The sequence below is a fragment of the Heterodontus francisci genome, chromosome 4, assembly GCF_036365525.1.
Source record: "Heterodontus francisci isolate sHetFra1 chromosome 4, sHetFra1.hap1, whole genome shotgun sequence".
In the NCBI taxonomy this organism is placed as follows: Eukaryota; Metazoa; Chordata; class Chondrichthyes; order Heterodontiformes; family Heterodontidae; genus Heterodontus; species Heterodontus francisci.
In genome coordinates, this window is record NC_090374.1 from 190,696,919 (window position 1) to 190,711,230 (window position 14,312).

The 14,312-nt window shown below is 41.0% G+C and overlaps 1 protein-coding gene across 4 annotated transcripts in view; it reads left to right on the forward strand.

Moving 5' to 3' along the window:
• The window catches only part of ric1 (RIC1 homolog, RAB6A GEF complex partner 1), a 201,169-nt gene that overhangs the window by 130,426 nt on the left and 56,431 nt on the right, over positions 1-14,312 (forward strand). For all 4 annotated transcript variants that reach the window (XM_068030703.1, XM_068030704.1, XM_068030705.1 and 1 more), the window contains 5 exons: positions 1,420-1,468; positions 6,727-6,879; positions 8,655-8,855; positions 9,929-9,967; positions 10,054-10,164. In XM_068030703.1, coding sequence (XP_067886804.1) covers positions 1,420-1,468; positions 6,727-6,879; positions 8,655-8,855; positions 9,929-9,967; positions 10,054-10,164 — 553 coding nt within the window. The remainder of the gene's footprint in view (positions 1-1,419; positions 1,469-6,726; positions 6,880-8,654; positions 8,856-9,928; positions 9,968-10,053; positions 10,165-14,312) is intronic.

Genomic DNA, 14,312 nt, shown 5'->3' on the forward strand with positions numbered 1-14,312 from the left:
ATCTAATTATCCAAGTGGCACATGGGTGTTCTGTCTGGCAAGCAAAAATTATCCTGTGGGCTAATAGAGCATTTTTCCCCTGTCCAAATGATTTCACCCAATATCTTATTCTTAGCATTGTTACGATCAGGTGAGATGGGGGTCGTAAGGCTCCCCTCTTGCCCTTCCTCTTGTTTGACCGCAACAGGTTTTTCCCTTTTAAACCGTGGTCGTGCTTACCACTTCAGTAAGTGTTTTACTTTTTTCCTTTGTTGTGATCGTAAAGAACCAATTGGACAAGTTTTCTTGAGTTTAAACAAGAAACCGGTGAGTTTATTGTACTTTTTTTAAAAAAACTAAACCCGATCTAGATAAAATAAAATTACATTACACTTTCACTCACACAAGCACATGTGAATCTTACACACAAATAGAGTACAGGGTGATAAATAGTTTGGTTTGGATTAGAGTCCAGAACAAGTAAAAGTTGAGACACAGTCTGTCGGCTTGGATGATTCCATTGTCTTCTGGCTGAAGTTATGATCTTGAAGTCTTGTCTTGTAGCTGGTCCACCTGTCTCAGAATTTTCTTGGAGACAGAATTGTAAGTGGCTTTCTTCCCCTGGGGTCTCTGTCTGTAGCAATTTGTAGGCTTGGATGGTCTGCAGCCGCAGATGGTTTTTAAACTTGTGATGTTATCAGGAGAGAGAGAGAGCGAGACATACAGTCCCACAGGGGTTCTGCCTGGTTATCACATGAAGCCTCTGCTTCAAGGTCTCAGTACTTTGTCTGCTGTGTGTATCAAAACTCCATTTTGCACAGCCTGGGGCAACAGTCACATGGTTCTCTCAGTCCCCTTTGTTTTTAATGAGGTCTCAAACCCAGAACCCTTCTCAGGTGGTATTGTCAGTGTTTACCCCCTGGAGGGACATTTCCGCTCATGAATGCTTCATGACGGCTTTGAATGTCCTGTTAATGAGGGTGATCTGGATATGTACTCAGTTAGCCATTGTTTTGGATGGGCTTCTTGTTAGACCTGTCTTCCCAATTCGATGTCCTGGAATGTGAGGTATTTCAAATGCAAATTGCAGTAACCATCTTGGCTGCCAACTTTTTAAAAGTTAACTGTAGGATTCCAGCTCTCTCTCTTTCCATTCAAAGTTTAACGAAGGTTTCCAACTGATGTGTTAAAATAATCGTCATTTGGCATGGCAGGTTGTGCATATTTTGCACTGAGGTGTTGCCATCCCTTATTATTTGAAGTGGGAAAGAATTGTACTTTCATAAAACCAGAATCCATTTGTTAAAAGTGCATCGATTCCATTAACTATCCTTAAGTTTAGATAAATGGGATAGAATGCTAATATTCAGCTATTGACATTCGATAAAATGCATTAATTGCTGCAATTAATTATTTCATTCTATTGATTTTTTTTTTAAGGCATTATTCTGATGGCACAAAAAAGGAACCTATGAAAATCATCTCTATGGTGAGTCAGCTTCTGACAACTGGTGGAAATCGTATTCCAAAGTATTTGTGGGTTATGCTATCTTCCAATATGATGCACATTAAGTGGAAATATATGTGCAGAAAAAACTGACCTTCAATTAAAAAAAATTATGATCTAAAAGGGAATGAGTTAATCGTTTTGCTGCAATTGCAATATAAACCAAGTAGCATTCAAAGATAGTGTACCAATAAGCTGCATTTGTAGGGCATTTTCAGGTTGGCAAACTAACAAGTGGAGTGCCACAGGGATCAATACTGGGGCCTGAACTATTTACGATCTCTTAATGATTTGGATGAAGGGACCAAGTATATTGTAGTGTTACAACCAGATGAGAAAGGTGTCTAGAGGTCTTCACCTGGTCTTATTGTAACAGTGTTTAATTTTTAAACAATGTTTTGAGCTCCCCCTTGGTGAATCCTTGTTCACCAGTTTCCAATTATAAGGCAAGGAAATGAGCATAAACAGGCTTTCTTAGGTTTAAAGAAGAAAAGTGAAATTTATTAAAACTTAAACTGTAATTCAGTTAATGCCTACGGATACATGCCGCGTCCCATGCTAGCATGCTTACGCGATATGCACATGCAAATAGAGACAGAAAAGAGCAGAAGAAAAATAAAGTAGAGAGGTTTGAGGCAGTCTTTGAAGGGGGTTTCTCGTTACTGTTTCTGTGTTTGCAGCTCGCCGTAGAGTCTTTGATTGTAGACAGCTCTTAGTTTTCGTTGGGGCCCAATATTCTTCTTAAACCTTGTTCATGTAGGAGACTTTTCTCTCTTTGAGTTTACATGTCTTCAGTGGTTTCCGAAGCTGGTGAGAACGAGATGAGAGCATACAGGAAGTAGATCTTTTCCAGTCCGGGAGCAAACAGCTTTTCGAGTTTCTTTCAGCAAGTTCAAATCCAAACAACCGTGTGACTAAACAGGTCTGACCAGATCCTCTGTGTATTGGAGAAGCAGGGACTGGGTCCTTTGTTCCAACACTGTCTGCCAGCATGCGAATGTCTTTCCAGTCAGGGGCTTGACAATTCCTTGAGTGTCCCTCTTTTCTTCCCAGTCATAATTTTAAGTTTTAAAATGTGGTGAAATAATGTGTGCCTCAGACTTGGCAGGTGGGCGCCAGCATGACAGCCAAATTTGCAGACATTACTCAGATAGGTAGGAAAGCAAGTTGTGAGGAGGGTTAAGCGGCGCAGTGGTTAGCACCGCAGCCTCACAGCTCCAGCAACCCGGGTTTGGTTCTGGGTACTGCCTGCATGGAGTTTGCAAGTTCCTTCTGTGACCGTGTGGGCTTCCGCCGGGTGCTCCGGTTTCCTCCCACAGCCAAAGACTTGCAGGTTGATAGATAAATTGGCCATTGTAAATTGCCCCTAGTGTAGGTTGGTGGTAGGAGAATAATGGCGATGTGGTAGGGAATATGGGGCTAATGTAGGATTAGTATAAATGGGTGGTTGTTGGTTGGCACAGACTCGGGCCGAAGGGCTTGTTTGTGCTGTATCTCTCTATGACACAATGACAGTGTCTGCAAAGTGTTAGGCCATATGGTGAGGGGTGTGGGTGGTCCCCGCTGTTCAACTCTTACCTGACCTCAGCAAGTGTTTTTGTTGTTAGAATTTTAACCCCTTTTTTTTTTAGAATTAGAATATTACAGCGCAGTACAGGCCCTTCGGCCCTCGATGTTGCGCCGATCATCTGACCTACACTATTCCATTTACATCCATATGTCTATCCAATGACCACTTAAATGCCCTTAAAGTTGGCGAGTCTACTACTGTTGCAGGCAGGGCGTTCCACGCCCCTACTACTCTCTGCGTAAAGAAACTACCTCTGACATCTGTCCTATATCTTTCACCCCTCAACTTAAAGCTATGTCCCCTCGTGTTTGCCATCCTCATCCGAGGAAAAAGACTCTCACTATCCACCCTATCTAACCCTCTGATTATCTTGTATGTCTCTATTAAGTCACCTCTCCTCCTCCTTCTCTCTAACGAAAACAACCCCAAGTCCCTCAGCCTTTCCTCGTAAGACCTTCCTTCCATACCAGGCAACATCCTAGTAAATCTCCTCTGCACCCTTTCCAAAGCTTCCACATCCTTCCTATAATGCGGTGACCAGAACTGCACGCAATACTCAAGGTGCGGCCTCACCAGAGTTTTGTACAGCTGCATCATGACCTCGTGGCTCCGAAACTCGATCCCCCTACTAATAAAAGCTAACACACCATATGCCTTCTTAACAGCCCTATTAACCTGGGTAGCAACTTTCAGGGATTTATGTACCTGGACACCAAGATCTCTCTGCTCATCTACACTACCAAGAATCTTCCCATTAGCCCAGTACTCTGCATTGCTGTTACTCCTTCCAAAGTGAATCACCTCACACTTCTCCGCCTTAAACTCCATTTGCCATCTCTCAGCCCAGCTCTGCAGCCTATCTATGTCCCTCTGTACCCTACAACACCCTTCGACACTATCCACAACTCCACCGACCTTCGTGTCATCCGCAAATTTACTAACCCACCCTTCTACACCCTCATCCAGGTCGTTTATAAAAATGACAAACAGCAGTGGCCCCAAAACAGAACCTTGCGGTACACCACTAGTAACTAAACTCCAGGATGAACATTTGCCATCAACCACCACCCTCTGTCTTCTTTCAGCTAGCCAATTTCTGATCCAAAGCTCTAAATCACCTTCAACCCCATACTTCCGTATTTTCTGCAATAGCCTACCGTGGGGAACCTTATCAAACGCCTTACTGAAATCCATATACACCACATCCACGGCTTTACCCTCATCCACCTGTTTGGTCACCTTCTCGAAAAACTCAATAAGGTTTGTGAGGCACGACCTACCTTTCACAAAACCGTGCTGACTATCGCAAATGAACTTATTCTTTTCAAGATGATTATAAATCCTGTCTCTTATAACCTTTTCCAACATTTTACCCACAACCGAAGTAAGGCTCACAGGTCTATAATTACCAGGGCTGTCTCTACTCCCCTTCTTGAACAAGGGGACAACATTTGCTATCCTCCAGTCCTCCGGCACTACTCCTGTCGACAATGACGACATAAAGATCAACAGCAACGGCTCTGCAATCTCCTCCCTGGCTTCCCAGAGAATCCTAGGATAAATCCCATCTGGCCCAGGGGACTTATCTATTTTCACTCTTTCCAAAATTGCTAACACCTCCTCCTTGTGAATCTCAATCCCATCTAGCCTAGTAGGCTGTATCTCAGTAATCTCCTCGGCAACATTTTCTTTTTCTACTGTAACTTTGTGTTTTATTTATCAAATAAACAGAAAGCGACAGGTTTTCTTGTGGTTTAAAACAGAAGATTAATTATTTATTGAGCAATATGCCTTATTCCGAAATTGTCGCAACCGCACCTATTCACGCATTCAATCGCCCGTACACACACAAGAGACAGAGAGAGGAAAAGGTTTAAATGATTTGAAGTGAGGTAGAGTTGTGGGGTTCAGGGTAAACCTTTTGAATTTTCTCGGAGGTCAAGTTCTCTTTAGTTGCAGGCCTGGAGTTTGTAGATTTCCCTGTTGGTTGAAAGTTTAGTTTGAAGACAGGGGATCACTTCCAGTTCTCTGCTGCACAAGTTGAAATGTAGAATTCGCAGTAGGGCGCCTTCCTTTTTGGCTTGCTGGATTTTCTCCCAACTCTCAGCCGGACAGGCTTTGGAGATGCTTTTTCCTGGGGAGGGGGTGTAGGAATGGGTTCATTCTTCCACCACCCCCGCCCCCTTCCACCCCCGCCCCCTCCCCCTCTTCCACCCAGGATGTGGCTACTTCATGCCTACTTTGTTTCAGAGGAGCCCATTTAATTCAAAAATGTCTAGATGTGTTCAGGTTGAGCGAAATTGATACCTCTTAGCTTGGAATGTATTCTTTTGTTCGTACTAGACAGTAAGGCAGTTTGAATATACAAGGCCAGGTTTTTTGACCTTTGGCCATTTTGAAGCTCAATGTCCACGTTTTTCAAAGAAAAGGCCAATTTTATAACTCTTCAGGTTGACTTTGTATATTTTCAATCGCTCCACTTTACGTGAGCATAACAAATGAGGTATAGATAGGTTAAGTGAGTGGGCACAAATTTGGCAGATGGAGTATAATGTGAGAAAAAGTGAAGTTATTCACTTTGACAGGATGAATAGAAAAGCAGATTATTATTTACATGAAGAGAGACTGCAGCACGTTACAGGACAGAGGGATCTGGATGTCCTTGTACATGAATCACAAAAAGTTAGCAATGGTATAGCAAGTCATTGGGAAGGCAAGTCTGAATGTTGGCCTTTATTACAAGGGGGATGGAGTTTAAAAGTAGGGAAGTCTTGCTGCAACTGTATAGGGAATTGGTGAGACCACAGCTAGCATACTTTGTACAGTTTGGTCTCCTTAATTAAGGAGGGATATACTTACATTTGAAACAGTTTAGAAAAGGTTAACTAGGCTGATTCCTGAGATGAAGGGATTGTCTTATGAGGAAAGGATGAGAAGGTTGGGCCTGTACTCTGGAGTTTAAAAGAATGAGGGGTGATTTTATTGAAACATTAGATTCTGAGGGGGCTTGACAGAGTAGATGCTGAGAGGATGTTCCCCCTCTTGAGGAATTGAGAACTAGGGGGCACAGTTTCAAAATAAGGGGTCTCCTTTTTAAGATGGAAATGAGGAGGAATTTCTTCTGAGGCTCGTTAGTCTTTGGAATTCTCTTCCCAGAGAGGATTGGTGGCTGGGTGATTGAATATATTCAAGGCTGAGTTAGATAGATTTTTGATCGACAAGGGAGTCGAGGGTTATGGGGGACAGGCGGGAAAGTGGAGTTAGGCCACAATCAGATCAGCCATGATATTGAATGGCGGAGCAGGCTGAAACGGCCGAATGGCCTACTGCTCCTATTTCTTAAATGAATTCATAGTTTTGATTCCCTACATTGTATGCTCAATTGCAGCTGAACATGTTTAAAGGAAGTGAAGAACAGGGGCTGGATTCTTTCCCATAAGGAGGAAGGCATGTTAATTCACTTCATTGTTACAGCTCCTAGTTGGGTAGCAACACTTGATGAAGTTGAGAGTTGGTCATCTGATCTTTTTGACCAAATTAAAGGGAACATTTTGCCTTATTGGCTGGAACAAAACTAAAATTCTTTGTTCCTTTCATATTCAGTGTTTAAAATAACTTGATTTTATTATTTAATGCTTTATATTTTGCTGAAGTTATTTCATGTTTGCAGAGCTGGGGTGCAGAAGGCTACCATCTTTGGGCAATTTCCAGTGATCGTACTCAACAAATGGGAAAAGACCTGGAAAACAAAAGTGTAGTACAACAGGCAGAAATTTTGCAGTTCCAATTCATCAAAAGCGCTTTAACTGTCAATCCCTGCATGGTAGGTGACAAGCTAAACCTGAACTCCTAATATTTTTGTTTATTAATTGCAAACTAGTAATTTCACACTTGTTCTGCTATTCTTCAATCTCCTATTTTATATTCACCATGGTTTTTAAAATATGTTTGTAGACTCCTTTACCAAGTGTGCTGTTGCTAATAAAACTATTTAGTGTCTGGTGGTATCCAGATAGGAGACTAGCTGTTAAATTTGTTTCTTGCTTTTGTAAACCATAACAAATGAAAAATTATTAGTACCAGTGCAATCTATGTAAAATGTTTCCAGTTGTTACAGGATCCTGTTGTGAATTCCAAGATTTTGTTTTTGTTTGATTTCCAGAATTACATTTTTTTTTTTATTTTGAGCAGTTTTAAGTTATTTGTTCAACCTTCAATTTACCTCAAACAATTTTGAAAGAGTGCTGCAGAAGAAAATGCTTTATTGCTTTTCATTCTCCATATACCTGGACAGCACTTACAATTTGAGTCTGCATTGTCCATGGGTTCTATTTTGTTCGTTTTGAATGGTTCTTCTCCATAAGAAAACCAAAAAGTGTTCTGCCTGCCCTTGCATTTGAAGGCTCGTTACAGCTATAATTAATCCTTTCACTGATCTAATGTTCCAGTTTATTCTTGTTATGGTAGTGAGCCCTTGATGTGAATGGTGATTGTTATATTTCTGGGCAGATAGAAAATGCCTTCATATGAGGTATGTAACTCTTTCAGGACAGTTGTAATATCAAATTAATAAATGTACAAATAAAAAGAAAATCCTGGAAATCTGAAATAAAACATTAAAAAACTGGAATGCACAGCAAGTCAGCTGACACCTGCAATCAGAAAAGGTCGGTTAATGTTTTTCAGAACTGAACTGAAAAAGATAATCAAGTCCTTTCCTTAGCTATACCTCTCAATTTCCTTTTAGTAAGACATGCTAGTGAAGCGGATGGGTCTTTTGACATCCAAGCAGATGGAAGACATGTTGATGCTTTAGATATAAACAGTTCACAAGCCATAACACGTTAACTTTCTGCGTGACTGTGCTGTTTATCACTTCCCCCTCTCTCCCACCATACAAAGTGATTTGATTTCTTCTCCATTCCAAGAAAGAGTCTCCTACCTGAAATGGAAACCTGTCTTTCCTCTTTAAAGATACTCACTGCTTCTGTATTTCCAACATTTTTTTGATTTCTTTTCAAAATAAAATGTTTGGATTTGAGGGTTTCTTTAATTATTTTACAGTAGTAATGAACCTGCGAAGGCCATGTCATGCCCAAAAGCCTGCACTAGAGTTGATGTCCGTTTAGCGAAGCTGTACCTTTTATTCCTTTTACTGCTGTTTACATGGTCAGAAATATTTATTTATGTTGCTGTCAAAAACATAGGTTTTTTGAAAATATACCTGCCTGTGAGAATCATAACCCATCATTCCCCCTCCCCTCCATTACTTGCCTATATAAGATTAGAGATTTGTCAATCTTCAGTTTCCGTGCATCTTTTTCATATGATTTTTCAGGATCTTGGGAAAAAATGAAAATTAGAATTTCAGCTGTTGTATTTCTCTCCCCAAAGTAAAGTAATCCATATTGGAAAATGTTCATTTCATTTCAATTAAAAAGCATCTCGGCAGCTTAGGTTGTAAGACTGAAATGTTATCTTGAGTGTTCTAAAGTGCATTTGTAGGTTAGAAAAAATATTTTCATAAATTTGGAAAAACTTTTCTAAACTGAGAATTAAGATTAATTGTGAATTAATTACAATCATCTTTCCTTACAGAATAACCAGGAGCAAGTACTTCTGCAAGGAGAGGATCGCCTGTATTTGAACTGTGGTGACACATTGCAGAATCAGAATTCAAGTACTGCATCAGCAAATTCAGGCCATCGGCCATTCAGGGAAAAGAACCCTCATTATAATGATCTAGTTCCTCAGGGTTTAAGCACTTTATTAGGACACAGGCACTGGCATGTTGTACAGGTGATGTTTTTTAGATTCTCACAACTATATGCATTTTTTTTATTTGCTCGTAGACAGTACAAGATCTATCTTTCATGAGAGTTTATCAGTTGTGTATTTAGTGTCACTGCTGCCTAGCTGCTTTAAGAAAAATATTAGAAACCAGTACAGACACGAGTTTGACTACTTCAAAATGCTTTGCCTTTTGAAAGGATTCAGCAAGCAGCTGCATGGCTGGCAGATTAGTTAAAGCCTGGCTACCCGACCCGTACCCGACTAGATCCACGTGCATGTGTCAGATTCAGGTCGGGTCGAAATTCCAAGTCCAGCATTTGGGCTTGGCTTGGGTCGGGTTGGGCTGGACAGTGCTGATTCCAGGAAGTCACGGGATCAAGCTTACCCAGGATTCCCCACAACTCCAGCTGCAGGAATAGCCTGTTGCTGGAACGGATGAAGGATATTCGTGTTGGGTTGGACAGAAAAAAAAAATTCAAGGATTTGGGCCCGGGTCGGATTCGGGTTGGGTTTTAATTTTATACCTGAGCCAGGCAAGACTAGCTCTCAAGCCTGTGACTGAGGGATATGAAGTGATTGTTGTAATTGTGCTACTGTGGTAAACTGCCACTTGAAATTCAACCCTGCCAATGGTTTTGACCAAGTGCATACTACATTGTCGTCTTTAGCTTAACTTGGCATTTTGCTGTATTTAATCTAAGAAAAGCTTTCTAATTTATGCAGCACGCAAACTTGAATTAAATCTATGGCAGTACAAAGCTAATGACAGAGATTCTGTTTCATTTGGGCCAGCTTTCACTTTAAGTAGTTGGGAGTACATTTCGCAATAGACCTGTCCATAGAATTTTGAGTACTGTTGGGCAGGTGGTCTTCGCCTCCTTATCCCTATAATAGGAGTTAATGTTCTTAAAATCTCTTGCCTCTTTCTTTGCACGTTGCCTGCATAGCTGTGCCCTAGAAAAATATCGGCTTCTTCTGAGGGGAGAGAGCTGTTAAAAAGACAGTACTATATGTGATTAATTGTAAACTCTGCTTTGAGCACCAAGGATTATATAACTTGTTTGTCTCTCTTTCTGTAGATTCATAGTACCTATCTAGAAAGTAACTGGCCAATAAAGGTGAGTTTTTTTCAATAAGTAAATTGTAAAATCAAAAAAGCTTAGTGAACTGATAAGATTTCATTCGTATTTCATTATTTCCTCAGTTCGCAGCAATAGACCGTCTGGGTCAGTGTGTTGCAGTGGCAGGCAGATATGGAATTGCACATTATGCTTTGTTTACGAGGAAATGGAAGCTTTTTGGAAATATTACGCAGGTAGGCAGTGGGTTTGATTTGGAACCTTAGAATTACTGTTCAGTCTTATTGTTTCTGCTTTTTTTTGTCCCTCAGGAAGGGAAGAGAAGAAAAAACAGCAGGGACAAAAAAAGCAAAAAAAAATCCTCAGCCATTCCTCAATGAGATCAGTCTTGATAGTGAGTTGGCAGCAAGTAGTTTGGCCACCGTCATATCACTTAAGTCCAACCCTGTCCTTCCCCAACATCTGTCTGTCAGCAGGAGTGCAGATCTTGGCAGATTTTCACTGAGGCCAACTGAGAATGGGTAGTTCAGCATAGAGCAGGGTGTCGATCCTGAAACCTTCATCTTTGACTCAGCTGGTCACAGCATTAACCAATCATTGAACAATATAGCAGAACTCATGTATTTATATCTGTTTTAAAATATTTTGAGACTTTTTTGGTGCTCACTGAGGTGAGGAATGTTGTTGCTGGGGATATGAAAACTTCCCATATCATGCTGCATCAGTCACTTCCCATATCATGCTGCATCAGTCACTTCCATTGCAATGCTAATATGGTCAGATGCAGAATAAAACTCTTCACTCTGCTACGGTGTATTCACCAACCCTAATAAAGGGCTCCCTGCTCACTAGTGTGCCTCTTTTCATATATTAGCTGTCTTGTGTAATCTGGGTGAGTTTGCAAACTTAATGCTGAATTAGTATTTAACTCTGGATCTTGGCCTGCTGCGTTGAGCCTACACAAACTAATTTCACAATGGACCATTACAGTCAGTAGACAGTGGAGACTTTCATCCCACCGGTTAGGGCTGCATTTGATCTCTAGTCCCAGAGGCGAGTGTCCAGTCCACTCCACCATCTAGTATCCCTTGCAGTTAGGTGTAACTGAGATATGGCAATAGGGCTTCTAGCTGAATGTCATCATAAGCAGCTTTAGGAAGAGCCTATATGGATTACCATTTGGCAGTTCAGTGTCATTTAAATCTGAAGCAGTGATTTGTTGACCATTCTGGAAACTCAGTGGGGGAGAAATTTGTTAATGTTATGATACTGTCAATTTCCCAGGGACAGGCAGTGCCACGGGCTGTGAGAAACAGCGCCAAGCAATTGAATTTCTCTGCCAGCATACACTTCAAAAGAGAAAACTATTATTTTAACATTGTAACCCTGCTCCTTAGCAGTTAAGTCTAAACTAAAACTGTGACAGAATTTCAAAATATGAAAATGCATGTTAAACCTTCTTGCTGCTATAGCCATGGAAGATGGAGGAAGCCTTTGATTTAGTGGTAGTTTCCTACCTTTTGAGTGAGAAAGTAATCATTCCAGACTATGCCGACAAGTACACCCTGAAGCTCCACTCTGAATTCTGGGTTGACGTCCAACAAGATACTTGAGTGCGGGTGGCCCCTCCACCCCATCATAGGGTTTGTGAGAGCCCAATAATCTATGTTGGCTGGTATAAAGGTGGTTACAGCCATGGAAGGAGTATTCATCTTGAGATCTGCCAAACTTAAACAACCTGTGAACCCTTCCACTGTTTCACACTTAGCTTCACGCTGTTCCCTTAGAAAATGTGAAAACAACGTATGGAAGGTTAACTGTAACCCATTCAAAGACAGATATCATTTCAGATTTAATTTCAGTTGTTTCACCTCTGGTTGACCTTGTTCATTGACGAGAGTCAACTTGCCTTAATGTTGCATATGGAATTGAGACCAAGTATACCCATCAAATTAAGCAGGGCAAATTCGACCAGGGCTTGGAGATGTAGTTCTGTCCTTATTTTGAAATCTTACATTCTGCTCTCATTTTTATTAAGAGTACTTTGGTTTACTATTGAATAACCAGTAGTGTTGCACATTGTATATTGAAAAATATGGTCTCTGTATCTTACCTGTTTGTGCTGCTAGTCTCTCTTTCTTTTGAGGCATTGCAACTTTGAAATGTTAGCTTATTAGACCTTGCTGCTTTTCATCCAGTTTCTCTCTCTCAAACTGTCTCGTGAATCCACCCTGCAAGTTAGAATTCTGCCTCACAGGTGTAAGCTGCTATCATTGATCTTTTCTAACAATCAATACACAGTTGAGCAATTACCTGGCTTGAAGATTCAGTTGTTTCTCTCATTTCATCAAGGAGACCTGCACCCTTAACCCCATTCCCGCTAAACTCATGATTGCTTGACATCCTGATTCCTATTTTAACCAATATTGTAAATGGTTACCGCACCTCTAGCCTTTCAAAATGGTTATCAATACCTCATCCTCAAAAACCCTCTCAAGCACCTTTTTCAATTCCTGCCTGACCTCTGTTTGCTTGTCTGGTATACAGTCATGTATGGGCTGCAGTTTCCTCCAGTCCTGTAATGATGGGAAGGCCAAAACCACTGTCTTCAGCTCCTGCCACAAACTCTGAACCCTTGCTACCAACTCCATCTCCTGCCCTAACCAGTCAGATTGAAATAGACTGTAACCTCGGCATCCTATTCGACAATGGTCTGAGCTTCCGCTCTCATTCTCACTGTCACAAAGACCGTCCATCTCCACTTCCATAACATTGCCTCCATACCTCAGCCCATTTACTGCTTAAAAACCTCATCCATGCATCTGTCAACTTCAGACTGGACTGCCATTATTTACCCCGCAGAAACTTCTTCTCATCCAAAACTCTGCCTACATCCAATCCTGCATGGTCCTACTTGCCCATTGCCCTTGCTCTCTCTGACTATATTTGGCTTACAGCCTCCATGCCTCAGATATAAAATTCCATCCTCAGTCCTCCCTATCTCTATTCTAGTCCTACAATTTTCCTCCCATGTCACTGTACTCTATAGTCCTCTAATTCCTGCCTTTTCTGACTCCCTTCCCTCTGCCTCATCCCTCCGTTGTCTTCCACTCTCTGGAATTACCTTTCTAAATCCCTCTGCCTCTCCGTCTCCTTTTAAGATCCTCCTTCAGCCTACCTCTTTGGCTGGGCCTTTGGTGATCCCCCTAATTTCTCCCTCTTTGGCTTGGCATCACCTTAGATCTCTGTGAAGGACCTTGGAACAACTTTCTAGGCCTACTAGAATTTATATTGCTCCTGTAATTGAGTCTGGATGTGCTAAAAATGGCTTGGTGTGCTTGATGCTGATGTTGAATGCCTAAAATGGGAAATGTTCCATTCTCCACTAATATCACATTGAAAAGCACAAAAATTCAAAATGAAGTCTTTTTAGGTATTCACGTGACTTTTTAGTTAGAGATGTGCACATGTTTAAAATGCTTGTGAGCCATTAATACCTACTTTATCCAGTCTCTTGACAGGTTTCTAGGTGGAAGTTTTGCGGAGAGCCTGTCTTTCTGCATTTAAATAAAAATTACAAATGGACGGCTTTGCTTTTCTTGGCAGAGAATCGTTTTAAGGGGAAGGTGGGCAGTGATGCTTTTAATTTCTTGTGTGCGCACAAGTCCCTAAATCTTTCCCACCTGATAATAAGGACAGTGGTGGATGGAGGGTGTAGAGAAGGTGGAAATTATCAATCCATAAGAGAAACCTGTTGTAATTTTACTGTTCACTTAAATCATCTTAGAGATTGTGTCTTAATTCAACCATGCGACAACCTGTCAGAGAATAAAGTTACTTTCCTGAAAGTAATGCTAGATTCTTACATGACCAGTACTTTTACCCTCAAGCAAAAAATGCTTTCCCCTTGATCTCGTTCCTTCTGCAAGTAATTTTGAGCAAATGTGATTGCTGTGGTGTTGGTCTTTCCCCTTTGTTTAGTGCATGGAGGATAAGAGAGCAAAGGTTTGGAAGGGAGAAACGATTAAGAGACTTGATCTTGATAGAACAGAGCACAGAACACCTATTTGAAGGATGAGCTTCTAATTGGGGTAAAGGATTTATGTTAATGGCGGTGAGAGCAGAGTTATTTACTGAGAAAGGGATATTTCTTTATTACTAAGTTAGGGGAGAAGCGTTTGAAATTTTAAGGCAAAAGGTTTATTTTACCTCCACCTCAGTAAAGTACTTCTGATTTAATTTGAGATAGCACTTTTATATTCTGCTAACATGAGGTTTCTCAGAACTTATGTTGCACTGATTAAGGTATGTGTGAAAGATCTTATCTTGATTTTTGGCTAGTTTGGGAAAAGCGCAGACAGATAAGCAGAATACAGGGAAAGAC